Source organism: Colletotrichum aenigma (assembly GCF_013390185.1).
Source record: "Colletotrichum aenigma strain Cg56 chromosome Unknown KSG_Cg56_contig01, whole genome shotgun sequence".
Taxonomy (NCBI): domain Eukaryota; kingdom Fungi; phylum Ascomycota; class Sordariomycetes; order Glomerellales; family Glomerellaceae; genus Colletotrichum; species Colletotrichum aenigma.
The window spans coordinates 6,160,223-6,187,816 of NW_023500907.1; the positions used below are offsets into that span (position 1 = coordinate 6,160,223).

Here is a 27,594-nt window from a genome sequence, read left to right on the forward strand (position 1 = left end):
GAAAAATCGTTGGTGTGCTTTTCTATTTTTTCCCCTCCTGGTGTGACGAAAGAACGATTGGACGAGGGGGTTCGCGAGAAGGAATACGGGAGGTGGGCTTTTGCTGGATGCGCAATAGATGATAGTGTTGAATGGGAATACAAAAAGTTGCAAATTTTAAACACTGAACTTTGGTGCCTCTGGGGTTGTATACGATGATGCAAAACGCTCGTGAATTCTATCTACTCTCCTTTCTAATCTCTTTTACAATGCCTACAACTTTTTTTTCGCTACCTCTTCAACGTCTTCTGCTTCTCCGCATCACGCGCCACGTTCCTGCCCTCGACCAACAAGCCCTTCTTCCTCCGCACGCCGTCCATGTACCGCTTGGCGACGTTCTCCTTGTCGGCCAGCTCGCCGAGGTCCTCGAGGTCGTCCTCGGTGAAGGGCACCCAGAAGGGGTCCTCGTCGAGGACCTCGTAGCCGGCGAAGATGAGCTGGGGCTGGGCGGCGCCGCTGGTGCGCTTGCGCATCTCGTCGGCAAACCCAAAAGACTCGGCGACGGGGAGGACGGACTGGATGGTGAAGAAGGGGGTGCCCTCCTTCATGGCCTCGGAGAGGACGCGGCCGCGGCGGCGGGTGAGGACGTCGTAGACGCGGCCGAGGACCTCGGTGGAGGCCTGGATCTCGACGGAGTACATGGCGAGCATGAGGCGCGGGGACCAGTCGAGCATGCCGGAGCGGAGGGAGGCGGAGAAGGTCTTGATGATCTCGCCCGTGAGGCGGGGGAGGCGGTCGCGGGCGAGCGGGTTGGGGTCGTCGTCGGTGGTGTGGATGGTCACGTCTTCGAGGAAGACGGCGATGCCCTGGACGGGCTCGTGGCAGAGGGGCCCCTGGGCGGTGGCTAGCTGGAAGGCGTAGGGGATCTTGTCGGCGACGTGGGAGGGGCGCAGGGTCTCGTCTGCGAGCGGGGCGGAGGGAGCGTCGGGGTTTGTTTCGGCGCCGGCGGCGGCGGAGGAGAAGATCGTGGAGAGGAGGCCGTCCTTGGTAGAGTCGATGAGGAGGTTGGGACCGGTGCGGCGGGGTCCGAAGGCTGCGATGCGGTCGATTGTGGCTTTGAAGGGCTCGCGATGGCGGCCTGTCTCGAGGGCCTTTTGGAGCTTCTGCTTGAACTCGTCGAGGGACATAGTCTTTGCTGCGGACAGGTCTGTGTCGGCCTCGATCTTGTCCTCTGCGGCGGCAGCCTCGGCCTCGTCATACGCGGCAGCCTTGCGGTCCGAGTACATGCGCTTGATGACGTCGCTGTTCTTGAGGAGGAAGTCGGTCACGTCGGCGGGGAGGGGGCGGACCTGGATGCGGACGGAGACCTGCTTGGAGGACGTGGTGCCGACGACGATGCCGCGGCCGAGTTCCTTGTTGGCGGGCGGGCGCATCTCCTCGACACGGACGATGGTCTCGCGGTAGGGCACGATGGGGGCGCCGGCCTGGATGTCGCAGCGGGCGAAGCGCTCCTTGAGATCCGTCAGGCAGCGCTCGAGGTGCAACTCGCCGGCGGTAAGGATGACGTGCTCGCCGGAGCTGAGCTGCTCGTACTCGGCGCACGGGTCGGACTGGACGAGCAGGCGCAGGCCGTGGATCATCTTGTCGAGGTCGGCGGGGTTGACGGGCTCGAGGGCGACGCGGACGATGGGCTTGCCGAGGGTGGCCACGCCGGCGAGGTTGACGGCGCCGTCAAGGGTGCTGCAGAGCGTGCCGTTCTTGAGGAGGTGGCCCTCGAGGCCGCCAATACCGAAGACGACGCCAGCGGGGACGGATTCGAGCGCCTCGAGCTGGCGGCCCATGAGCATGTACAGCGCGGTGACGGTTATTTGTACCGGTTTGGGCTCGGCGTCCGGGTTGGCGGGGGAATACTTGGGCGGGATGACCCAGAGGGAGTCGCCGACGGTGAGGGTGCCGGAGTACATGCGAGCGAAGCCGATGAGGTGCTCCGGGTCAACCTCCTTCTCCTCGTTCTCTGGGGTGTAGTCATCGAGGTTGACCTCTTCCAGTGCTTTCGAGAGATCGTTGACGCCGTTTTGGGCGTTTGTGGCCGCAGCCTGTGCGCGTGCTGCTTCTGCGCGCTTCTTGCGGGCGAGCTCGCGTGCTTCGTCGGCGGAGAGCTGGCCGCGGCGCTTGTTCTGAGGCAGTTCGGACTCGGGGATGGAGACCATCTTGGAAACATACGCTACCACAGGGTCCTCCTTGGCAGTCTTGAACGAGACCATGGCGGACTTGATCTTCTCGTTGATGGCCTCGGCGCCGGGGACGTCCTCCAGCATCTCCGGAAGTCTTTCCGCTTGCGCGGCGGGCGGCGAGGGGAGCGACTCGACGACGGAGACCAGCAGAGCGGTGGACAGTGGCAGCCAGGAGGCAAATACCGTTGTCAGGAGCAGTCTCGGGTCTCTGGCACGCATGATGTGCGGCGGGATGCTCAGCCCCAGCGACTTTGTAATCTTCTCCAACAATACCGGATCCCCCTTGCCATGATCGCCGCCGACCGTCGCCTGATAAACCGTCCAGATGGGCTCCAAGACTAGTTGAACGAACATGGGTTTCAAATTTCTCCCCTTAAGATGCTTCTGGCCCAGGATCTTCTTCGTCTTGGGGTCAAGGTAGAAGCTGCCCCACAGGACCTTCTCCATGACGTCCCTCTTGATGCCCAGCTTCTTCTGGTACAGGCCCGCAAATTGTCGGACGGTGAACGCCCAGCCGTCGATGGCGCTGCTGAAGATGACGTTGTTCTTCTCCGGCGCAAAGTACAGATCCTCGTCGTCCCGCTCCTCGAAATGCAGCTCGCCCGACTCAGTCATCTGCTCGGCTCCGGTGTCCTTGGACGACGCCGCCTGCACGCGCTCGTCCATGCGCTCCCTCCAGTTCAGGTCCTCCTCCATGCGCTCGCCCTGGAAGAAGCTGCCGAGCACCGCGTTGACCTGCTCGAGGATCTTGCTGAGGTGGGTGTACGCCTCGCCGGGCGACATCTTGAGCTCCGTGACGAGGCGGTCGATCTTGTTGATGACGAGCAGCGGCTTGAGCTTCTCGGTCCAGGTCTGCCGCAGCACGGTGACGGTCTGGCTGCAGACGCCCTCGACGGCGTCGACGAGCACGACGGCGCCGTCGCACAGGCGCGAGGCCGTGGACACCTCGCTACTGAAGTCGATGTGGCCCGGCGAGTCGATGAGGTTGATGAGGTACTCCTTGGCCTCCGGGTCCGCGTCCGGGGCGGAGCGGCGGAGCATGGAGAAGTAGAGGGAGATAGCGGAAGACTCCATGGTGATGCCACGGAGCTGCTCATCCGGCCGGGAGTCGAGGTAGCGGATCTTGCCGGCGAGCTTGGGTGAGATGATGCCGTTCGTGGCGAGCAGAGCATCTGTGAGAGAGGTTTTGCCGTGGTCTACGTGCGCCAGGATGCAGATCTTTGTTAGGTTAGCCATAAAGAGGTTCGCGAAGACCACGTCCAAGGGGGATCACGTACATTACGGACGTCGGCCGCATGCCTTTGCAGGCTGGCCAGCTTTTCGGGTGTAACTACGGGCATGTTGGGCGGTGGTTATGTGAGAAAAGTGAGGTACGGAAGTGAGGTTGAAGGTGGGGTTGGGGTATCAAAAAAGATCTATAGACAAGAAAGCAATGCCGAGTGAATGAGATGAGACGGTGAAGTAAGAAGAATCGGGCGCCGTATGTATATGCCAACGTCGTGTGTACAAGCACCACGGTGAAAGTCGATGCGACTGGGCGTTGAGCAAGGATAGTCGTCCGGATGGCAGTGATGATGAAATCCAGCGACTAATTGGTCCAGGCCCGTGACTAATAGGCCGCCGCAAAGAAGCACAGCAGACACAGCTGATTCGCCACTTTTGATGCTCTCGAACGTGTGGCTGCACGGCACAGGGCAAGATGACTCTTTTCTATCGTTGCTGCAGGTTAGGTCAGGCAGTTGGTATGTGTGTGATGTGATATTGGAGCGTATCAAGTCAAACTCAGCCCCCCTGCGATGGCCGATGAGTGATGTTGTACAGTGTATGTATCTAATGCAACTTTTTTTCTCGCCCGCCATTGTCCAGGCGGATCTCCCGTCAGCAGCAGCAGCAGAGCACTGGTCACCGTTGGTTGCAATTACCTCAGCGGTGGCCGCCCGAGATTTGCCCCACCGACCCCGCCAAAACACCGGATAAGCATCTTCGCCCCGCCTATGCATCATCCGAGCGCCATCGCTCTACCGAAGCGGTATCATTCGCTTAGGGTTTTTGGCACCTTGTCGTTTTTTCCCGTGAGTGAACGGCCACACACATCCCGCAGAAGGTCACGTATTGAGGGGGCATTTTGCTGAGGTTATCGCGAGCGGACATCAAATTTTGCCCACCCCCACTCCCACCCTCCCTCCTCCCCCCCGAACGAGACAAGCGATCGCTCCGAGAACGACCGCCGCACCGCCTACCTGTCCTCAACCACCACCCCGCGAGCCGACAGACGACGAGCAATTTTGCCGTCCTCCTCTTTTTTTTCTTTCCCCCTTTCTGTTCTGTTCTTTTCCAGGTAACGAACCCGGAGAAGGATCGAACCGACACCGACCACCAAAAAAAATGAGCGGCTACCAGAACGGAGAGCGGCCCGTCCGCACCATGGACGACGACAGCGACGTCGAGGAGGAGGCCCTCGTCAACGACTACAAGGAGCAGGTCCAGTACGAGGATGGCATCATCGGCGAGGACCTCGAGCAGGTCAACAGCCTGACCATGGCCCAGCAGACGGACGACATCCAGTCGCGTCTCGCCGCCGCCGCCCAGCCCCTCGACTTCTCCGCGCCCCTCGAGGTCAAGTTCCAGAGCTACGACAGCTACTGCTCGCTCTTCCACTTCATCCTCAACTCCGAGGGCCCCGTCGACCTCGAGCCGCCCTCTTACTACTGGGCCTGGGACGTCATCGACGAGTTCATCTACCAGTTCAACTCCTTCTCCTCGTACCGCATGCGCATCGCCCGCCAGGCCTCCAACGAGGAGGAGATGCAGGTCCTCAAGGAGAACCCCAACACCTGGGGCTGCTACTCGGTCCTCAACGTCCTCTACTCGCTCATCCAGCGCTCCCAGATCACCGAGCAGCTGGCCGCCATGCGCCGTAACGAGGACCCCATGGCCGTCGCCGGCGAGTACGGCACCAAGAACCTGTACCGCATGCTCGGCTACTTCTCCATCATCGGGCTGCTGCGCGTCCACTGCCTACTCGGCGACTTCAGCCTCGCCCTCAAGACGCTCGACGACATCGAGCTCAACAAGAAGGCCATGTTCGCCCGCGTCATGGCCGCCCACTTCACCACGTACTACTACGTCGGCTTCTCCTACATGATGATGCACCGCTACGCCGACGCCATCCGCATGTTCAACCACATCCTCGTCTACGTCAGCCGCACCAAGAACTTCCAGAAGAACGCCCAGTACGACTCCATCACCAAGAAGAACGACCAGATGTACGCTCTCATCGCCATCTGCGTCGCCTTCCACCCCACCCGCCTCGACGACACCATCCACTCCGCCCTGCGCGAGAAGTACGGCGACCAGCTCCTCAAGCTCCAGCGCGGCGGCCCCGAGTCCCTGCCCATCTTCGAGGAGCTCTTCCGCGCCGCCTGCCCCAAGTTCATCTCCCCCGTGCCCCCCGACTTTGACAACCCGGAGTCCAACATCGACCCCGTCGAGCACCACCTCGCCATCTTCATGGACGAGGTCAAGACCAACATGATGAGCCCCACCGTCAAGTCCTACCTGCGCCTCTACACCACCATGGACCTCAACAAGCTGGCTGGCTTCCTCGAGGTCAAGCCCGACGAGCTCCGCTCCTGGCTCCTCGTCAACAAGCAGCGCACCAAGCAGCTCCGCTGGACCGACGGCAGCCTGTTGGACGGCGACCTGGTCAACGTTAGCGACCTTGACTACGCCATGCAGGGTGTAAGTAGACCCCTCTACGTGCACGATTCTCAAATACAGCAGCAAAGCTAACATGCGATTTTAGGACCTGATCCACATCTCCGAGGCCAAGGTCGGACGCAAGCTGGTGGACTGGTACCTCCGCAACCTCTCCCGCACGTACGCTTGAGCGATGGCAGAGAACTAGGGCCCTATACAACCAGGAGGCAAGAGTGATGTGCAGCTGGCCACATATTGGAAAACAGGGGAGAGAGACAGCTGTGTGTTGAGAGGGGGCCGACCAGGTTTGGGCAGAGAGAGTCCCTATGGTGTCTTTCTACCAGACCTGCCGTCGGGAGGTGAAAACTTTTGATCTCCTCGTCACTGACGACACTTGTGGTCGAGGCAGACGAAGGGGAGAGAGGGGAGAAAAGCAAAATCATGGGATGGTAAAACGAGGGAGGCCCGGAGGATGGGATGCTCGCATTGTTACGGCGTTCAGGCGTCTTTGCTTCCTGGAACACTGGGCCTGGTTGGCTGGGCGGGATGAAGTGAACCAAAGGGAATAATTAGAATTGAAGAGTACGATCGATGTCCATTCCGAATCAATTCGAGGCCTCAGGGAGAAGCGAACGATGTGCGGAAGGCTGAGACGGAGAAAAAAGGTTGCCCCAGGGCCAGGGCTCCCTGGTGAATGGGACAAGATCACTCATGTAGAGCTCGTCGCGCCGATCGAGGCTGCTCCTACTCGGGGAGTTTCACTGGCTGCAGGCGGGCAATGTTCCGTAAAGAAGTCAAGTCAAGAGATTCAGTCAAGATCGGTCTGTGCCGTGTGCCTCGTACCCTCGAAATGAGAAGGCTTTGTGATGAGGTCGTCGAGCGCAACCTATTTTTGTCACCTCGACGTTGTGCCTTAGATTACTTTTCCCGCTTGAAAGCCTCTGATGTGAAACCTGGCGAGAGAAACACGCCAAGGCCTGCGCCTGGGTACGTTTGCAGTTTTGATTCAGTTTTTGTGTCCGCACATGTGCTTCTGGGAATGTGCGGTCATTTTTCAATGCCTCCAGTCGCTGCGGTGTTGAACCTTGACACCCGCGGCGGTTGAACGGGCTGAAGTTGCCACGGGAGGGGGAAAGCCTGCAGCGTCCCCCGAGGCGGGGAGGGTGACGGGAGTGAGGGGCTATCCTGGCTCCTCGTCCGGGAATCTCAAGGCGGAGGCTGAGATCTAACCGTTCAGATAGAAGCGTTTGCCAGATCCCACAGACGACCGCCGGCCCCTTGACCCCGCGGTCTCCATGGATGATGGAACCGCCTCCCGCACTCCCGATGGCCGATTATCTTGCGACGATGAAGCGGAGCCCGCGGGGAATATGCCTTCCCATTCAGGCATTGTGTCCGTCCTCACGCCTGCGTCGGCAGACCGGGGAAATGATCGGGAGGGACGGGCTGATCCGCACAGAAAAATTGGAGGCCTATATTCCCCAAGGAACATTACCTGGTGTGGTTGAACATGTGCCACTTGCGTGAGGCTAGCGGTTTAATGTTGAACGGTGTCTCACGTTATTCGCTCTAGCTGTCCTAGATTCTTGCTCTTATGTCTTGGCTGAGTTTCTGCGAGTCAGATTTGTCCTGCGTGTGTGCGTGTGCTTGTTTCGTTTGTCTCTTGCAGTTGCCAAGAGTTTATCTCGAGGTGTGATCTGGGAATCCGACAGAAATGCAGATCACGGGCGCGCTTGACGTCGTCTTCTGGGTTGACTGGGGTGTTGGCGGAGACTCGACGATGGATGAGGATGTTGTCGCTCGGCTATTACAGGTGCATCGGCATGCAGGATGGCGAGCGCGCAGGATTACGTTTAGACTTACGCAAGCGATCGCGGAATCTAGAATTGAGGTTGCAGATGTGCACAATCTCCGCGCTTGGCTGACAGGAAGCACTGTTGATGGGTGGTTGTCGGCTGTAAGTCAGATAGGAAAGCTGCACGAAGGGAGCAGGTGAGAGGTCGAGCTTAACGAAATGGCTGACTGTGTGCCACACAGCAACGTTAAAGCTGCGTCAGGGCCGCTTTGATAGACCTCACACCGCATCTATTGTCACCGTAAATGCCATCCGAAGATGCGACAGCGTGGCGCGCGATTAGCCCTCCTCAGCCCACGATATGATTTCAATTTCACGCTGACAATTAGCCGGTTTGTTGAACCGTTATCTCTCAAGGCTTGGAAATGTGCCGTCGATCAGCGGCGACAACAGACATAAACGGCGCAAAGACGTCTGAAATTGACATCAATCATGAAGTCGACAGCTCCCACCGGCGGGGTGAAAGTTGATAGATGACAAGCGACGACCGCCCCCGACCAAACCCGTGGCTCAGACAAGCCATTTGGCTGGTCGGTTGATTGCAAGCCGATAGGGGACCTTGCTCGATTTGTTTCGGTGAGCCTGCAAGGAAAAGCGGCACGGATTGTCTCTGCGCACCTTGTCGGTGAGAGGTAACACAGCAAGTGTGAGACGTTATCGATGACAAGGACGTGCAGGCCGGAAAATCGGGACTGATTTCTGGGCAGACCAATGTGCTGCGAATGGCATCATGGGCCATGGCAACCACAGGAATATTCCAGATGGCGAGGAATGAGCGAAGATGGGCACCCTCTTCACTCTCAGCTTGGCATGGGCTGCCTCTTCCCGACCGCTTGTGGGTGCCGGCTTGGTATCTTGGAAACACGTCCCTTTTGGCTTTGCGTGTTTCCCTTCTAGGGCTTGCGGTCTTGTCTCGACAGTGGAGGGCGCCAGGGAGCCAACCCCTCGAGTCGAACCCCAGTGACCAAGACGGCTTCCTGCGACGTCGATGGGTCCTGGCCAAGATATTTGCGCGCCGAAGAAGAGGGTAAGGAAGCGAGCCGCCGCCCACCCAAGCCCATCAAGCCCTGCACGTCGTCGGGTCACAGAAGTGGAAAGAAAACCAGGGCTAGGGGGCACCAAAGCAGCACAAAAGATACAGTTGTCTTGGCTCGGGCCTTGGCGTTGGGCACGAAGTGTGGATTGGCTGGGCCGGCTCGCGAGGTTGGCTGACGGGGCTCTCATCAGAGGCATGCCGGCTCATTAACGAGAATGAAATGAAAAGAAGCAAGGTTGGAGTTGTGAGCCAGAAGAAGCGGTTTAGGGCGGCGCGCACACCGACTCGAGGTTGCTGTGAGGACCGCGGTGGACGACAACCTTCTCATCCATCCTGGATGCTGGGAGCCTGGGACCGACATGGTTGAGTGGTCTGCCAAGACCGTGTTGGAGGTTGACGAGTGGACGAGAAGAACGAGATGGAGGGTCGCGGTCGTGATGAGTCGAGCAAGTGAGCAACGGGGACAATCTTAGCACTCGGAGAGCCGTCTGGGCAGACGTGGGAATGCGTCGGTCCAATGCGATGTTGAGTGTGCTTGTGCAGTAGCTGTGCTTGGTGTTTGGCGATGAAGCCCCCGGAGGACCTAGAGGAACTCGGAGGGGCCCGCTGGCTGCGACAATCCGCTTGGCGCAGCAAGCTGCCGCGTGCCGCCGCCCACGTTGGTGGGATTTTTGGGTTTCGGGGGTTTGTGAGACGGGAAACATGGGAATGTGGGATGATGGTGAGGAGGTTTCGCAGAGAAGATGGCGACAGAGGGCAAGGCGTGCGTAGGCATCATGTATGTCCCAGTCGAGGCGTGCCACGGTGTAGCATTCGCCGAAATGCCTGGTTGAAAGCGTGGTTCTAACGGCGTCTGATGCGCCAGACACTCTGTAAGGTGTCTGTAGTCTAGGTACCGTCCACGTCGGCGTACGTCAAGGAGGGCCACTGACAGAGGCACGCCGGCCCCCAAAGAGCGCCGTCATGCCATGTCATGTCATTGCAGGCGCCGACAGCACCGTGGTAGCAAACACCGGGCAGACTCGAGAGCGCAGCAGGCGCCGGGGTGCGGATGGCGAATGCTTAGGTATCCGTACGGATAGGTATGGGCGAATATCCGAAGATTCGTTCATTCCGTCGGTTGGAGTTGAGTCGAGTCAGTTCTGGTCGAGCCGTGGCCGTCTCGATAGAGGGTGTAAGTGTGCAGCAGTCCGGCGTCGAGAGGACAGGGATGAGGCAGTGGCGGGTGCTTGGAAACGGGTCCCGAGAAGCTTGAAAGGCAGGCAGATGTGTAATGAGAGCCGTTAGAGGCACTGGATGATTGGACTCGGTACTTGGGTGGTCTTGGCGAGTTTTGGGTGGTGTTCTCAGGTTATTTTGGGGCTGGCGACCGGATCCTGGGACTGGGGAGCTGTCTAGGCGGCCAGGGCATGCGGTCCGAAGGTCGTGAGGGATGAGATATGAGATGAGATCGCCGGAGAGTTAACGTGCCTGGCTGATCTTGTGTCGGGCGGGTGCTGTGAATGGTAGGGTTTTCCTTGGAAAGAGGTCCGTTGGGATGGGTGAAAGTGGGAGACGAGAAGGCGATGGGCGATGATGTGGTTCGGTCTCGTTCTGAAGCAAACGGAAAGAGTGTTCATCGGGCCTTCCTCCGTGCTGTCGTCCAGTACCATTCTCCATTCCAGGAGGGCAGGATCAGGTGCAGCAGGTGCAGCTGGACCAGCAGGTGCCTGGCTGTGGCCCTAGCTTCCCCAGCTACACCTCACCTTGCCTTCAGCTGTCTTGGAAGGCACCTACGGGCAGGTACTTGCTGCGATACCTGCCTCGTGGGCAAAGTGGTTTCCTCTTGACTTTCCATGCCCTTCATTCCTAATCAAAGTGAAGTGCTCTTTCCTCCAAAGGCTATTATTTCTTTTTGAAGTCGTAAGTAGAGAAGGTGCCATGTCCCGAGGTAACAGTCGTTCTTTCCAATTACATACCGCAGTACTGCACACATTCCTAAAACACTCTTGCCTCACCTGTATCCTACCTACTTCTAAAGTGTAAGGCAGGTGTAAGGAAGGTAAACCCCTGCCTTCCCTCGAGACACCCAGTGCCTGCTTCCCGGGCCCCTCCCCTCCATCTCGTGCCCCGTCCTCCATTCCCCTCCTCCACCCTTCCGCCGTCATCCTTGGATCCCTCACCTCGCCCTTCCCCTTTCAGCAGCAGCACCACCATCCTGTTTGCATTTGCCAGTGTTGGTGTTCTCCCCTCCCTATTCCCCCTCCCCTGGAACATTCCATCCTCTCCACCATGCAGATGGCAGACTTCACCTCAGCATCAACACTGTGACCCAGGCTCAGGCTGTCTGGGTCTGGCCAAGGGACCGCAGCGCACCCCTCACATATCCTTGCTGCTTGCTGCTACGGCTGCTGCGTTGCTGCTGGTTGCATGCCCTCCACGGCCCACGGCGCTGTGCGTCACATTCAAGATGTGCACCCTCGCTCCGCCTCTTGCAAACGAGGAAAGGGCAGGAAAAAAAAAGTAGAATGCCCTTGTACTTAGATGAGAGAGATCCTCCGCATGCAAGACCTGCTTGCCCTACAGACACAGACACCCGACTTATTCTTTTTTGCACGTCCACCTACCTCATGCCCATCCAGGTGTCTCTGTGACGGACGGCTATTTGCTTTTCCTCTCGCATCATAACGTAACCGACGCATGCCCAGACTTTTACAACACCATTCTCGAGCTTCTTCTTTTCCCAGTTGTCTTATCCTCTCCCCATTCCACGCCGTCCGCGCCGCTGCTCCCCGCAGCCAAGATACTGGACTCCTTCTCCGGCGCATGTCTACCACGAACTCGGGTCCCGAGTGTTGCGTACCTTTCCGCTGCATTCTTCCCGCTTGGGTACTTCTTCGGTGGCTCCATCTCGTTTAGCCAAGCTCATCTCTGCGCGGCGCACCGTCGACTCGACAGCTGCCATCCCGGTCAACGATCACCTGCTCACCCCATCTTGTCGGCCTGGTCTGGTCTGGTCTGCTACCCAAAGTCACAGCAGCAGCAGCAACCCAAACCATATTTCCTGACCCTTGGGACCTAGGAGACGCGCTACCGCCACGCCACACCCCGTCTCGTTAGAACTCCCTCTCCTGTATCGACAACAACACCATCTCCAGGCAAATCTGCGCCTTGTGAGGCCCCGCCAGCCTTGGCATAATCGCCTCTTACATACGCCGAACCGCTTCCATAAAAGAAGACGCTCCGCAGCCAAACCCACGCGCGCCCACGATACCAGCCCTGTTCAGCTTTGCCGAATCGCCAACGCCGGAGTTTTTTTTTCTTTTTCTCTTCGCCCAGTCTTTTTTTTTCGGATCCTCCTCCTTCGAAAATTACCTTTTTGTCGACCAGCCTTATTACACAGAAGGTTTCCCGCACATGGCAAAGCAAAAGTAAAAGCCAATACCACATCAGACTTCACCTGAATCAGCATCGACCCGTGCCAACAACCACAACTACCGCCCTCTGCCTGTATTCGTACCGTCGCACCCGTCCGAGCCATCGTATCTTGCCAGGAGCACACAACGGCCAGAAACGCTCTGACCGTCTCTGTTCGATTCGCAAGCCAGTCGACAGACGCCCCTTTCCTGCTTTAGACCGTGTAGTCAGTCCACCATCAGCCATCTCCGCGCGTAAATCCACACCGTTGGGGCTATTTCTTTCTTTCAGCTGGTCGGTCCACGGAAGACGTCTCGTTTCGCGACTGCGATCCACTCTTTTAGGGGTCCAGCCGAAGTGCGACTTTGCAACCAACATCTGCTGGCCGCGAATTGCTCCCTCAGTCCCTCATGCTGACCGGGTTTCCACAGCTGTCGTGAAGCCTACCGATGCGGCCAACGGACAACTGGCGTAGCGTATTCCTGCTGCCCCAAAGCTCAAAAAAGAAGAACAAGAAATCCACAAAAGACACACCCTCGCCGCCGCTGCCCCCGCCGCCGCGCAAGATATCTTTGCCAAAACCTTCACCGCCACCGCAGACTCAGAACCCTCCCCGACGACACACGATGTCGGGTCCTAGCCCCCGTACGACGCTCCCCGTCCAGAGCCCCGACTCGGCGGACATTTCGCCCAAGACCCCGTTGCAGCCCAAAGACAAGTCCAAGGCCGATTACTTCTCTCTCGAGTCGCAGAAGAAAGAGGAGGATGCCAAGGGTGGAGATGCTGGAGCGTTGAGCCGTGCTACGACACTCTCGAGCTTTGCAAGTCCGTCTTTGGAAAGCGCAAAAGGAAGCTTCTCTGCCGAATCGTCCAGGACCGAGTCGTTCGCCGGAAGGCATAGGGGGTCGTCGATAGGATCGCTGACGTTTGCACCGGTTCGGAACCTATCGCTGCCGCAAGGAGCCAAGAGAACAACAGACAAGGAGCGCATTAGAGCGTCGTCTCCTGCTCATGACAGGTGAGCGCAACAATTTCCTCGCTGTCTCTCGTTTAAAATGCACACTCCACCAGAGACGTTGGACGTTGAGGCTCCGAGTTGGGGCAGCCGAACCTTTTGTAAGGTCGAGCAAAGATGGGCAATGTCGCTGGCAAAGTCGGATGCACAAGCTGCAGTGTGGCTTGGGAGCCAGTCTAGCTCATATGCTTATGCTGCCTTACCTACCGTGATATCTGTATACCTCACGCAGTGCAGCAGCTCTTCCAGTCGATTGGCAACATGGAACGAATGAAGACCCTCCTGGGTCCAGTCACAGCCGACGTTTCCGCGGCATATCTGCAAGCCAACTTGTCCTGGCTGGCACAAACAACAGTACATGAAGGATGGTTTGGACTCGTAGTGTGCGGCCGTCACTCACACGTACCCACCTCTGATGACTTCCCAAAGCAGCAGTTGGGCAGCATGCTTGATGCGGGGGAAAATGCGACTGTCGACTGGCTGCCCATTGAAAGCTGCCAAAGACGGGGGATGCGGGATGCGGGTGCTGACTCCAGTGTCTGACGGTCGTGGAGCTGGCCCGGGAATGGTGGGGTTCGACGACACCGCCGCCGCCGCATCCCAAGTCTAACCTTAGTCATGACGGCGTCTCTGCGGGAAAGGACCCCTTCTTCATGCGAAACAAGCATCAACCGAGTTGCCAATGTTGTTGCTAGGACGAACTGCCTGGGATTGCGCCCACTGCACAAACAACAAACAACAAAAAATATCCAAGAGGCGGAGGAGGAAGGCGTCATCGTCTACGGTGTTGAAGCCTCTCGACCATGGCCGCACGGTTTATCCCCCTCCATCCGAATGCAGCGGCCAGCAGAACGTTGCAATCTCCCACACGATCACACGACACTGCTAGAAGAGGAAGCGCTGCAATTCGCCAGGGCTGTTCATCATTGACCCCACTACCCCGCTGATTGCGCCTGTGCCTCTTCGTTTACCCTTCACAAAGGAGGCCGAGGAGGCGCCAAAGTCGCTCATCCACAGCCACGCTTGGCCCGGAATGAGCCGTACCCAAGCTGGAGGGGGAACGGACGCTGTCAGTGCTGTGTCGCAATCCATCCAGCCAGTTTCCCTGCTTTTGGCGTCGGCTGCCTCCAAGCCTCTGTCTCACCACCAAACGCAACACCCAAGGCGCTTGTCGATTTTTCTTCCCCAATCCTGGCCAGTCGCCGTGTCCATTTTCACACTGCACATCTTTTCTATCGCGTCTTCGTCAAACAAAAACTTCGTCGCACAACTCGTTGCGGGCTTTGCTTCTCGCTGACATCGTTTCTTAATGGCAACGCTAACTCAAACCCCCACGCCGGACAGGTTCCAGACACATGTCGCATTCGACAATCTGCCGCTGGGCGAAGCCACTAAGAACAACACGCCGTCGCTGACGTTGAATGTCAGACATAAGGGGTACCAGGCCCAGAGGAGGTCGCGCACATTCATGGTCGGCGTCGACGAGCACTCCTATTCCGACTATGCGTTGCAATGGCTGCTCGACGAGCTTGTCGATGATGGCGACGAGATTGTGTGCGTGCGCGTCATTGAGAAGGAAGTGCGCACCGATAACGATGCGTACCAAAAGGATGCCAATAAGGTTATGGAGTCGATTCTGAAGCGCAACGGCGCAAACCGAGCCATCAGTGTTGTTTTGGAATACGCCTGCGGAAAACTGCACTCGACCTTCCAGAAGCTGGTGAGTGGCCACGCTGAAATCTCCTGGCGAACTCACTGGAAAGCGCAAAGCTGACGAATATGAACTCAGATCCAAATCTACCAACCTGCTATGCTCATCGTAGGTACCCGTGGTCGATCACTCGGAGGTCTCCAAGGCCTCGTCAACACCCGAAACTCCTTCTCCAAGTACTGTCTGCAGTACTCCCCGGTTCCCGTCGTTGTCGTTCGCCCGACCGAGAAGCGAGAGAAAAAGAAGAATAAGAGACAAAACGACTCGGAGCGACAGACATATGTCAAAATGCTATCGGCAACGGGGGGCAAGCATGAGGCCGATAGCGAGCGCAGCAGCATGTACGAGGTCGAAATCAGGCATACACCGGACGAGGAGGCCCACCAGGTGGCGAAGGCACTTGGATTGCCTGCTTCTTTCGATCCCACCATCAAGCCAATCGACCCCAATTCGTATCTACAGCCAAGAGGGTACAGCAACCTGTCACAGACTACGTCTGCAGCATCGGCCAAAGCACCGCCTAGCACGACTGGCGATAGCGACGACGACGACGATGAGGAGGAAGACGAATTCGAAATCGTGTCCGGCGACCAGCTCATCAACTCGAACCAGAAAGAGAGGCTCCACAAGATGGAGGTCGGTGAGGCTGCCGCTCTGCTCCGCGAGAACCGGAAGTCGAGTCTTGACTCTACCGGAAATGCAGAGGATGATGAGGATGACGACTCGAAGGAGTCGCGCACTAGTAGCACCGGTTGATGCTACGGACGGGAATGCTAGCGAATTGATGCTGGTCTCTAGGGAATGAGATCAAAAGACGTACAGGAATACATCATCTACGGAGAGGCGTTTTGGTTGCCAACGTGGGCAGGGTATTTTTATTCCAGAGGATGCGTTGCAAAGGTCGCCCAAGATGACCAGGTCGCGATAGTGTTTGGCGTAGGTCTCGTTATGAAGAAGCCCACGGGTAGATACCCAATAAAAGAGAGAACTGACCAGGTACCATTTTATGCTTCCCCATATCGTGACGCAATGTAGCACTGCTCAAGCGGCCTCTCAACCAACCTGCATAAGATGCGAAGGACAGCTCCCCATTAAGCTGCAGTGAGTGAGTCTTTCCTCCACGTCGATTGGCCACTTGCAGCAGCCCGGCGGGGCCCTGGGTGGCTTCACCCACCAAATGTGGCTGTAGCTCCAGCTAAGGCCAGGTCATCGTGGCTGGAACAAACTCCGACAAAGCGTGACGAATACGATACCTTGTCCTCCCAACGCCCGTCTCAGCAACGGTTGTCCGAACAGATCGACAACATACCGCAGACAATGTCGACCCCAGCCTTGCGAATCCCGCGTTGAAATCTCACCTCGAAACACACACAAAAAAAAAAAAAAACCACACAGCTCGCCGACACTAAGCGATGCTGCATTTGTCGCAATCCGAGCACGACGACGAATACTACCACCTCCACAGACACATGTCCCACGCCCATTCGATCCCGACAGCGCGCGAAAGCCCCGCCACAAGCTGCCCCAGATGCACTGGTTCCGCTTCTTCTCGTCCGCCTGCGACGAGGACGCATGCGCGGCCGTGGACCCCAACGCCGCCCCCTCAACGCTGGGGCTGATATTCTCGCTGTCGCCGTTCCTCCTCACCTTCGCCGCCGTCGCGACGGTCGCCAACCGCTCCATCTTCCCGCGGCTCGCCCGCGTTCACGACGCGCACGACGGCGAGGACCACTACCTGCCCGCCCACGCGCCGGCGACGCTGCGGCAGGCGCACGCGGAGCACGGGCAGAAGAGCGCGCGGCGGCGGGTCGCGGCGGGGGTGTTCTGCGTGACGGTCGGGCTGGCGACGGTGCTGGGTGAGCTGATCCTGTGCGAGGTCTCGGACGTGGTGGGGACGCGGGCGCGGGAGGTCGGGTTGAGGGTGACGGTGCCGACGCTGCTGGTGCTGCTGGTCGGCGTGATCCCGTTCCTGGAGATCCAGAGCGTGGTGGCGGGGGCGGGGTGGAGTCTCCAGAGGGACGGGAGGGGCCGCGTGCCGAGGGTGGCGTGGGGGGTGCAGGGCGCCGTGTTTGCGGGGTGGCTGTTTGCGTTTTGGAGCCTGGGGAGGATGGTCGGGCTGGAGAAGACGCCGGGAGGGGGCGTGTTGAGGGCGTGTCTGGAGCGGATCGGGGTGATTGGGATCTCGCTGATGGCGATGCTGAGCGGGTTCGCTGCGGTGTCGAGCCCGTGGCACACGCTGGGCGCCGTTAATGACCGGCGCAAGAGGCCTGTGACGGAGACGGATATTACAAGGAAGGAGGCCGGGCTGGAGGCGACGAACGAGATGCTGATTACGAAGAGACACCGGCTGCAGGCGCTGGAGCGGAAGGCGCGCGACGCGGCGGCGGCTGCGGCAAGCAGCTCTTCATCGGGCGGGTTCATGGGCAAGATGCTGGGCGCCGTGAGGGGGATGAATGGCGACGAGGCGGAGATGAAGGCGCTGCGGCTGGAGATTGCCGGGCTCGAGACGATGGAAGCGAACCTGGGCGCGAGCCTGGGCATGATGCGCAGCCGGCGAGAGGCGGACGAGCGGGCCAAGACGGCGTGGGGCAAGGTCCTCGCGGTGCCGCACTTTGTCTTCAGCCTCTACTGCCTGTACCGCATCCTGGCGACGATGATGGCGACGCTGCGGCGGGCGTACTACCCGGCGGCGAGCTTCAGCTCCTCGGACCCGATCAACCGCTTCCTGGGCCTGCTGGCGCGGCACTGGGACCCGAAGCTGGACCAGATCGCGTGGGCGCGGCAGATTTCGTTCCTGTTATCGGGGGTAATTCTCGCGGCGAGCGCCAACAGCGTGCTGCAGACGTTCCGCCTCTTCAGCAAGTGGATGCCGGGCTTGCTGTACCAGGCGCAGGCGAACCTGGCGCTGGTGATCGGGCAGGTGGCGGCGGTGTACGTGATCAGCGCGGCGTTGCTGCTGCGGAGCAACCTGCCGCGGGAGATGGGCAGCGCAGTCGGGGATGCGCTGGAGGGGGCGCTGGAGCCGCGGTTTGTCGACTGGTGGTTTGAGGGGTGGTTCCTGGGAAGCTGCGCGGTGACGGGCGTGGGAGTGTGGATTTCGAGGAAGATTGGGCGGGAGGAGTGGGATGACTTCGGGAGCGAGGAGATGGGGGCGAAGAGGATGTGAGGACATGAGGGATTTTAGAAGAATTGTCTTGATATTAGCTTTATGAGGAGTCGGGCGTGTATTGTTAGCGATTAGGGATATCATGGGACCATTGTAAAGTATCAATGAGCTTTTATCATGAACTTTCTGTTTTTTATTTCGATGACATGCAGCATTATAACCAGGTTCGCCTTTTCCCATCTTACAATCATCTCGCAGACCTACACAGCCATCATATCCACCAACTCAGCAAGCCCCTCGTCCTCACACCCTCCTCCTTCTCCTCCATCCCCATATCCCTCCTCCAAGCCCTCTTCACCTCCTCCAACAACCCCTCCTTCGTAAACACATCCACCGCCACCGCCGCCAGCCCCTTGCCGACCTTCAAACTAATCTCATACGCCTCCCGCGTCCCCGCCGCCGCCGCGAACTCGGGGTTATGCGGGCCCTGCCCGCCCTCCCCCGGCGGAATCGCAAAGCCCACACTCAGACTCGGCATCGCGTAGCTGATATCCCCCTGATCCGTGCTCGCCATCGTCCGTCCGCGGATCTCGTCCACGTCCTCATCCAGGGGAATCTTCCCCTTCCCGTCTTTCGTGGACAGCGCGTTCCACGCGCGTGTGTAGCTGCGCCCCAAGGGCCGGTTCGGCACGTGGTCCTTGTAGCTCCCCGTCTCGGTGACCTTCAGCTTCGCGCCCGTGGCGAGCGCGCCCGCTTCAAAACAGCGCTGCACCTGCGCGCGCAGCTCCCTCAAGCGCGCCTGACTGTCGGCGCGCACGACGAAATCCCCCGCGGCGTACGCGTGGATGATGTTCGGCCGCGCGCCGCCCGAGGTGATGTTGCCCTGGATCACGTCGCCGGGCATGGTCTGCTGGCGCAGCGCGGAGAGCGCGGTGTAGGCGGTGACGAGGGCGTCGAGGGCGTTGATGCCCAGCCAGGGGTTCGCGGCGGCGTGGGCCTCGCGGCCGAAGTACTCCACCGAGAAGGAGGTGTAGGCGGAGGTGCGCATGAGGGAGGTGTCGGCGACGATGCCTGGGTGTGAGATGAGGTTGAGGTCGACGCCGTGGGCGGCGTAGGCGCCGGCGCGGAGGAGGCGAATCTTGCCGCCGCCGCCTTCCTCGGCGGGGGTGCCGTAGAGGACGACTTTGCCTGGGAGGGAGGGGTGGCGGGAGAGGTAGAGGGCGGTGGCGAGGGCGCCGGCGACGGAGGCGGAGGCGATTAGGTTGTGGCCGCAGGCGTGGCCTATGCCGGGGAGGCAGTCTGGGAGGTGTTAGAGGGGATGGAGGGAGTGGAGAGGAGAGGGGCGTACCCATCTCGGCGTTGAAGGAGACCACGGGGCCTTTGCGGCCGGTGTCGTAGACGGCGACCCAGGCGGTCTCGATGCCGTAGGCGGAGGGGGTGACGGACCAGCCCGGGCGGGAGCGCATGAAGGCTGTGAGGGTGTCGTGGGCGATGAACTCTTTGTAGCCTAGTTCAGGGTTGTCGTGGATCTTCTTGTTGACGGGCCAGAGGTCTTCGGCGAAGGAGTCTACGATGGCGGAGATTTCGTCGAGGGGCGTCGAGAAGGAGGTACGTTTGGTGGATGGTTTGCAGTCTGATTGGGAGATGAAAACGAAGTCATCGTCGTCTTCTGCCTCGATGGCATTTGGTGGGATTGGAGTTGCCATTTTGAGATGCGTGCGGTTGCGGTGAGAATCTGAGGGTGCCATCTTGAGACTTGTGCTTGAGGTTGGTGTGAGATGGAAGTGAAGGATGAGAGGTGAGGCTGGTGATAAGAGTTGCGACACGACGCGAATGAGAGGCTGGTGAGGTGAGGTAGCTACCTCGGTGGGTTTGGGTTCCCCGAGCGGAGGGGCTCCGACGCCGGCCGGTTATCTCCCGGGGTCCAGCTTGAATCGCGGGTGGCTTGCGATTGCAAGCTGCCATTCTAGGCTAGCGCTCTCGCTGCTTGTAGGAGGGATTAAGAGGCCTGTGCCGGTGCTGTTGGAGCAGAACTTATGGGTTGCCGACAGGTTGTGAAATTTCCACTCGTTGAATTCGATGCGGTTGTCGGTTCCGACTTACACCATTGGAGGGGCGGGTTTTTTTTTTCTGTCGCAAATGACAAGATTGATGTTATGTAGCCGATCAAAAGTCTTTTCTTTGAGAGACCGAGACGCCTTATGGGTGTATTGGCCGCCAATCAGGACTCAAGATTTGCTTGCATTGAAGGTCGTTCAAGGTTTTGACGAAGATGCAGAGTCAGTTTGCCTTTTCCCATTTTATCAGATACTCAGATTTTCAAAGTGATCCCAAACAGTTCGTTTGGTAATCCATGCTCAGTGTAGATTGAACACCTGCAACTCCTCAACTCCCTGCTCAACCCTCGCCACCGCCTGCCCGTACATCAATTCATGAACGCCAAAATGCGTCTGAAATGGTACCCCCTCCGCGGTATGGCCGGTTGGGGTTCCCGTCGACGTTCAGCATCTCCCACCACTCAAAGAGGTACTCGGGGCCCGTTTCAGCCATGAGAATTCTTTCCAAGCGCCCGGCTTTCTCAATCCTAGCGCAAAGCACCCCTTGTAAGCAGAGAATGTTCTCTTCGAAGTTGGAACAGGGTGTATAAGTAAGCTTCCCGCAGGCATTGTAGACGTCTAGAAAAGCAAGACGATGGGTGGTCAGATAGAAATCACCAGACAGGCCGTCGTTTGGGTGGTATTCGGCCCCCCAATCTGGAACCCAAGAAGGAAGCCCGGCAGTTGTTGTCTCCCGATAAGCTTGATTTGCGCAGTGGCTGAGAATATCCAGGTTCTTGCAGTAGCTCATAATCTCCCGCGTCGTCGCCTCGAAGACTTGAGCAGCAGTGAGGGCGTAGTCGATCGAAGCCGTTCTGACGCCTCGCGATATGCCTAACCACCCAAAGACTTTGTCGCGGGGGTCTGTTGCTCTTCTCGTACGAAATTTCGCAATCACCTCGTCGAACCGCAATTTCTCTTTCTGCAGGTTGGCTCGAATACTGGCCAAGTCCAGCAGCGTTTCCATTCCAACAGTGATGTTGGCGGTGGTAGTAATGAGTGATTTGTTTCTTTCGAGGGCGGAATAGCAGCAACGTCTTACAAATACGTGATTCCTGTAGCTTGCTGCTGCTTTGAGCAGATCGGACTCCGATAGCAGCCGCGGGCCGTACTGGTATGTCACTTGTCTTGCAAGAACAGCCTCTTGGACCGTCCAAACGCGCGACCACCATTCGTTGTGGAGAAAATGATACATCTGAAACAACTGAACGAGATCGTGCTTTAGATCTGGCCAGTGCAACTCGCTGTCGGCGGCATATTTTTCGATAATAGCCATAGCTTTGAATCCCACCGACGTCGCTGGACCGAGCCATACCACGACTTGGGTTGCGCTTGAGTAAATGTCACTCATCCATCGGACTTGCTGATTACGCTCCTGGACATTCTCCTGATCGATGCAGAGAACGTCCACCCAGAGCATGCGTGCTCGGTCAGGATATCGAAGATGGCGCAGCGCCGCCTCGAGGTTCACGGTGACATTTTTGACCGTCTGTTGAACTGTAATGGTGCGTGTGTCGCTCGAGTCACCCCATACATATGAAAGAGCTTCATAGCCATCGGGGCTGTCCAAGGATGTCGTGTGGAGTTTACAGATGATACCGTCCGCCTTGTTACCGGCGAGCAGCCTGAGGAGGCGGACTTCGCGTTTAGTGGGGTCTAGTACAGTGTACATCGGTAATTGTAATTGCGAAAAAAAGTCGGAAGAAAAGCCTCAATGAAGGGATCGACAATCGTGTTTGGTCCAGAATCAAAAGACAATATGTTGAACGCTTGGTTTCTTATCTGGATCGACAGTTCTTCACCGTTGCCTGACTTCAGGGCAAGCCGTCACCGCCCAATATAAATTTGGAAAATTGCCAGGCATCAACGGTGCGGCGCAGACGGGCTGTAATAAATGTATTGGCTGAAAGTAGGCGCAGCTGTTTGGGGCACAGCAAAATCGATTACTACTGGTTGGTAACCGGGTACAACGGGGTGCCTACCAAGGGCGCGTGTTGGCACCGTGTGTTCTTGACATTCTAGTAGGCGAAAGGTGGAAGAACCCAAGCATCCATGGATGTTGTAGAGCTTTTCGAGAAAGGACTGATCCCTAAAATTTCATTCAAAACCTTGGGCTCCGGGTGCAAGTACCTACTTTAATGGTTTCCAAGATCTCAAGTTCATCGCGTAATTGACATTGTAAACCATAGGGACATAGATTCGACACAATTTGCAAGACCGTGTACAGCGGTATTTTATACTGGATTCTGCTGTCTGGGAGCATACCTCTCCATAGCTACACGGACGGAGCTCTACTTGCATTGGACACGGTCTGTTCCATTACCACACATCTTTACCTTTTTAACTCAAATGCCACTGCCATCGTCCTGGGTGTCGTCTCTGTCGTCTTAACGCTCTGCATCGTTCATACCTACATAATAGATGACAGAACTCTCCGGGCCATGCGCTAATGGCTATTGTCTTAAGTCGCGAACCACTTCATAGAACCCTCAGAAAACTTTTCCCAAGGTGATGGGGACAATGCAGGCCTTGGGTGGTTTGAGAAAGAACTTCGAGCACTCCATAGAGTATGCAAGGTCTAATATCGCAACCTCTGGGACTCGCAAAAGCACACGAGCCACCGCGGCCATTAGTTCAAGATGAACGACTTCATGAACTCCAAAATAGAGTGGGTACGAGTGGTTTAGATCATGAAAGTACCTCGGGTGCCCAGAGGAAGTAAAATGAACGCAGTAAATGCAGAAGGCCTTTCGAGCCACGTGCTACACTACAAATCCTTATCCTGTCGCAAATGACAAGATCGCATCGATGCAGCCAAGAGCGAGAGATTCCCCTGTAAGACCAATAGAACTGTACTCCATGTTCTAAAGCAGGTCCTTGATATGCTCATATTGGGGAAAAGAGTGTAGTCCGAATACAGCATCCTCCCAATACGTCGATCGATGTCGTTCCCTCGCACTTTGTACGAGCTTCCTATTTAATCCAGACTGAGCGAGACAAGGGCGCCTGCTACATACCAAACACACGTGCATTGAGGTCCAGTAGTCATGTGTCTCGGTCCAAAAATTGTAATCGTCAGATTCGAGGGAAACATCCGTTCAGCCCCGCGACTGCAGCAGTGTCTGACCTCGGAACGTTTTCCATTGGTTCAAATGCAACCCTGGGTACGTTTACCACCTTTGTTACCAAACTGCACGACATGCGGTTAAGGATGATTATCCCTGTTTTAGTGAGCTCATGCAGAATGGACGGCGCTGCAGCAGCCCCAAACGCCAATGCCGATTGAGAGACACACGTTTGCCTAATCGGGAAGTCAGAGGTATCTCGACGAGACATCGCGGGGGATCGGGCGGCAGCCCCAACGCTTGGCGGGGGAAAGTTATAAAATGGAAGTCGACTGCAATTGACGTTGGGTTGAGAATGAAAGTTTTCTCGGCATCAGTAAAGACAGCTCGCCTTGGTCGTTTCGCAGGAGGGCCGATATCTTCTCAATTGTTTGGTCCCCAAGAATCCCGCTTGTTCTTGTCACCGCAAAATATGCAGATTTTGGGGACGGTCTTGCGAAGTTTGGCGCGGATGGAGACCAAACCGTATCCGCTGGACTTGGTCAAGGGGCTTGAGAAGTAAGTCGGCATTATCCGCCACCGCGGTTTTGCCTCTGACGATTATCAGATACTTTGACAGTCCGGAATACTCCGACGTCACGATACGATGTATCAAAAGAGACTTTTACGCCCATCGCGTCGTGCTCGCCAGCCAGTCCAAATTCTTCGCGGACGCTTTTCCGGATAGCGACATCGATCCCGCCCTGCTGCTCGAGGGATCAACGGTTCTAGGAAACGCGAATGCCCACCAGAATCCCCACTGCCAGCAAATCATCAATTTGCAAGATGAGAACCCGCGGGTTGTGGAAAATGTTTTATGTTTCATGTACCACGCCGACTATCGCGACACTCCATGCCTCAACGTCACGCCTCCGCCTGCTGATCCGATCCTGTTCAACCTTCAAATGTCCGTTGCCGCGGACAAGTTCGAAATGTCTTGTTTGAAGCGCTGTGCGGTGGAGAAGCTGAGGGATGCTTCTGAGAAACTCTGGAACACGGATGCCTTCGTCAAGGCGATAGCGTATGCCTACTCGGAAACCTCGAGGGTGGATGTTATGGCGAGAAGTGTCTTGGCTGAGGTGGCAGCGAGACATGCGTCTGATTTAAGTCAGATCATAGCTTTCAGGAATTTGCTGGATGAGTTCTTGCAGTTCAACGTCGACTTTACAGAGGCGGTTGTTAAGACTGAACCAGACATGAGTCAAGGGATGCCGTGTATGTTTTGTGGGCTGGTTGGAGATGGCTGCAGATGTGTGAGTGGATGGTCTACTTAAGTATGGGGCGTATCTATTGAAATCAGATGTTGATGTTTAGTCTGGTCATCTCGAGAAAATCATGCGTGTCTGAGGCAGACTCGATTCATGGCTCGAAGGGAAGAAGGGGTATTCGGGTGTCAATTTGGCTGCTCCTTGGAATGATCGCTATTACAGGCACTCAGTGGCAGTTGACCATCGAAGCTTAAGTTTACGGGAACAAAAAAATCACATACTGTTCAATGATTATTGTTATTCTTTTGAAAGCTGGCTTCGTTAACTCGGTGGCTGAAGTGGGAACAGGTTATGATGTAACCACGTTGCTTCTCGACTACCGTAGCCGGTCATGGATATGTATCATGAGACCGCAGTATAAATAAATGAACCACCTCGATGTTACAGACATGAACAGAAAGCCGTATAAAAAAGGGCAACTGAATATGTCGATAACAAGAGGCTAAGCTCGAAAGTACCACGGAAGAAAATGGAAATAAAGGACCCTTGCTACATGTACAAGGGTCCCCTGACTTCCTTCAGCTATCGTCTAGATCAACTCTGAACCTAAGGCACCTTAGCTTGAAAGTACCATCTTCCCCTCAACACCTCTCGGCAAAAGACGAAAAGGCCTCTAAAACGAGAAAGACCACCAAGACTGACGATGCCAATAGCACCGCTCCGCAACTTTTCGACATTCAGAAGTGCTGCGGCTCATACCGTATGCGCTGCAGCAAGATTGAAGACCAATGGCCGACAGATGACGACATGAAGCTAGACGTTTGGGCCGGGAAGCACGGACTGCTCAAGGCTGCCTGCGACTTTGGAGCCTTCGAAGGCACGATGATCATGAGTGAATCTGAGGAACTGCTCGACGCCATCTGCGACCTCGACCAACCCGAGGAAGAAAATACTGGACTATCCAAATACAATCAAGATGATTCGTCCGAGAGCAGTGAGGACGATCAGCCCACGAGATCGAAGAAACGAGCGGCACAGGGAAACCTCAGTGGCGCGCCCGCCAAAAAGACCAAGACCGCAACCAAAGCCTGTCATCGGATCTACTACCGCATGAGAGTTGCAGACACGGGCACCGGGGACGTTGATGATGACACCAGGTCGGGATATCTCGACTTTTCCGGGGGCGATCATTCCGGGGCAGGGTACAGCCGCTTTGTCGGGGTTGCCAATGATTTTGGCTGGTTGTCAGGGAAGATGGAGTTCAACGGCAAGAAGGTGGCGAAAACTCCTCAGAAATGGCCTACATCATGGAGCAGGCTGGTCTGTCTCGTCGGCTAGCCCCCGCGGCGTTGGTAGAAACACCTGACGTTCACTTATGGCGGCTACTGGATGGACGGAGATGCGGTTTATACTGAGCTGACCCCGACAGCTGGAATTTAGGGAGGCGAAGCGTAGGAGAGTTTATGTTTTGATACTGTTGCGTGCGCTCCGGGTTTTGATGCTGTCATTTATCTATCTCTAACAATTACATACCTGCGACCTTTTCTCTTCGCACATGAAACTCGATTATGCCTGTTTCAGAGAAATAAACCTCCCAGTCTTGAAGCAACTGCCTCATGATCTCTGGCTGTGAGGCCGCCAGGTCCTTGGTTTCACCTGGGTCACTCTCAATGTCATAAAGCTCCCATGTGCCAGTGCCATGAGGCGGAGGCAACAGCACAGCCTTGTAAGTTCCTCTCCGTATCGCTCGCATGCCGAAAAGCTCCCATCCAGCAACATCCTCACCCTCGCCATATACCTCGCACGTCTCGGAACCAAGCATCGGAACCCCGGACTTGCCTCGTGGAGTGACTACTTTACGACCGCGAAAAGTAGTGCCAGGATGTGACACGCCGGCCAGATCCAACATCGTAGGCAGGATGTCCATGACGTTGGTATAGGAGTGGCTGATGCCTCCCTGCGTCTTCACAAGAGGAGGATACCGCACGATACACGGACACCGTATGCCGCCCTCAGTGGTACAGGCTTTGAAACCTCGCGAAGGTGCCGCGGCCGCAAGAGCCCATTGCGGCCCATACATAATGAAAGAGTTGGCGTTGCCCATATTCTCGTACGAGTTGTCATAGAATTGTCGAAGTATCTCCTGGATGTCAAGTGAGCCCATGATGGGCATGAATTCCATAGTTGAGCCCTCAGCACCGTTATCAGACATGAAGACGATGAATGTGTTGTCGAGCTCGCCACTGGCCTCCAGGTAATCGATGACGCGGCCGATATTGTCATCGAGCTTGTCCACCATGGCGGCATAGATTTCCATGGCTCGAGATGCCACGGCTCTATCCTGTGCACTTTTCTTATGCCATTCGACGGCTCCAAGATCGTCTACGGGGGCTGGAATTACATCTTCCGGGACTAGGTGTAGTTTCTCGAGTTGGCGCAGACGTCGATCTCTGAGAGCCTTTGGTCCATCGTCATACAAACCACGGTATTTGGCATTCTTCTCTCGTGGTGCCTGCAGTGGCCAGTGTGGTACAGTGTATGCTAGATATCCAAAGAAAGGCTTCTGTTTCTCCTCTTCCGTGCGCTCATCTAAAAAGCCGAGCAGGCGGTCGGTGAAATAGTCGCTTGAATGAAAGTTCTCGGGCAAGTCTTTGCTGCGGTCGATGAATTTGTCGTTCTCCATCCAGAAGCCAGAGCTCTTGATGAACGGAGGAAGTTTTGCGTCAAGCTGTGGCTCATAATTGTGGTGGTTCCCAGCGCCAGGGAGAAAGGAAAGACACTTGCTGAAACCACGACTAGAGGGCGAGGTTTCGGCAGTCATGCCTAGATGCCACTTCCCCGAGCACAGAGTGAAGTAGCCGGCATCCTGAAGTATCTCGGGCAAAGCAGCAACTCGAAAGTTGAGATAGCCTTCGTATCCTGGGTGACCGTCGTACTTTTGTCGCGAACCCATCATGAACTCGGCCATCTGGCCTAGTCCAGCAATGTGGTTATCTGTGCCTGATAGAAGCATGGATCTTGTAGGTGAGCATGCCGGGGCAGTATGGAAGTTAGTCATACGCAAACCATCCTTGGCAAGACGCTGCAGGGCCGGGGTGGATATCTCAGAGCCATATGGCTCCGTATCGCTGAACCCCAAATCGTCAGCGACGATG

The 27,594-nt window shown here is 56.8% G+C and overlaps 8 protein-coding genes across 8 annotated transcripts; 4 read left to right on the forward strand and 4 right to left on the reverse strand.

Moving 5' to 3' along the window:
- Window positions 1-269: 269 nt before the first annotated feature.
- Window positions 270-3,553, reverse strand: ria1 (Ribosome assembly protein 1; the record flags this gene model as incomplete). The annotated part of the gene is made up of 2 exons (XM_037316881.1): window positions 270-3,431; window positions 3,491-3,553. The coding sequence occupies 2 exons, from the start codon at window positions 3,551-3,553 to the stop codon at window positions 270-272; spliced, it is 3,225 nt and encodes a 1,074-aa protein (XP_037184334.1).
- A 1,045-nt stretch (window positions 3,554-4,598) lies between these two features.
- On the forward strand, window positions 4,599-6,102 carry CGCA056_v001622 (Eukaryotic translation initiation factor 3 subunit L; the record flags this gene model as incomplete). Its single annotated transcript, XM_037316882.1, has 2 exons — window positions 4,599-5,954; window positions 6,019-6,102. The coding sequence occupies 2 exons, from the start codon at window positions 4,599-4,601 to the stop codon at window positions 6,100-6,102; spliced, it is 1,440 nt and encodes a 479-aa protein (XP_037184387.1).
- Window positions 6,103-12,825: 6,723 nt separating this feature from the next.
- Window positions 12,826-15,681, forward strand: CGCA056_v001623 (Universal stress protein A family protein; the record flags this gene model as incomplete). Its single annotated transcript, XM_037316883.1, has 3 exons — window positions 12,826-13,217; window positions 14,559-14,934; window positions 15,004-15,681. 3 exons carry the CDS (start codon window positions 12,826-12,828, stop codon window positions 15,679-15,681), a joined length of 1,446 nt encoding a protein of 481 aa, XP_037184388.1.
- Window positions 15,682-16,453: 772 nt separating this feature from the next.
- gpr89 (Golgi pH regulator) lies at window positions 16,454-18,091 on the forward strand (the record flags this gene model as incomplete). The annotated part of the gene is made up of 1 exon (XM_037316884.1): window positions 16,454-18,091. The coding sequence occupies one exon, from the start codon at window positions 16,454-16,456 to the stop codon at window positions 18,089-18,091; it is 1,638 nt and encodes a 545-aa protein (XP_037184381.1).
- A 211-nt stretch (window positions 18,092-18,302) lies between these two features.
- Window positions 18,303-19,737, reverse strand: Pm20d2-0 (Peptidase M20 domain-containing protein 2; the record flags this gene model as incomplete). The annotated part of the gene is made up of 2 exons (XM_037316885.1): window positions 18,303-19,330; window positions 19,380-19,737. The coding sequence occupies 2 exons, from the start codon at window positions 19,735-19,737 to the stop codon at window positions 18,303-18,305; spliced, it is 1,386 nt and encodes a 461-aa protein (XP_037184382.1).
- Window positions 19,738-20,461: 724 nt separating this feature from the next.
- On the reverse strand, window positions 20,462-21,799 carry CGCA056_v001626 (Heterokaryon incompatibility protein 6, OR allele; the record flags this gene model as incomplete). The annotated part of the gene is made up of 1 exon (XM_037316886.1): window positions 20,462-21,799. The coding sequence occupies one exon, from the start codon at window positions 21,797-21,799 to the stop codon at window positions 20,462-20,464; it is 1,338 nt and encodes a 445-aa protein (XP_037184383.1).
- Window positions 21,800-23,703: 1,904 nt separating this feature from the next.
- CGCA056_v001627 (uncharacterized protein) lies at window positions 23,704-25,777 on the forward strand (the record flags this gene model as incomplete). Its single annotated transcript, XM_037316887.1, has 3 exons — window positions 23,704-23,750; window positions 23,800-24,252; window positions 25,153-25,777. 3 exons carry the CDS (start codon window positions 23,704-23,706, stop codon window positions 25,775-25,777), a joined length of 1,125 nt encoding a protein of 374 aa, XP_037184384.1.
- A 187-nt stretch (window positions 25,778-25,964) lies between these two features.
- On the reverse strand, window positions 25,965-27,407 carry atsA (Arylsulfatase; the record flags this gene model as incomplete). Its single annotated transcript, XM_037316888.1, has 1 exon — window positions 25,965-27,407. The coding sequence occupies one exon, from the start codon at window positions 27,405-27,407 to the stop codon at window positions 25,965-25,967; it is 1,443 nt and encodes a 480-aa protein (XP_037184337.1).
- Window positions 27,408-27,594: the final 187 nt, after the last annotated feature.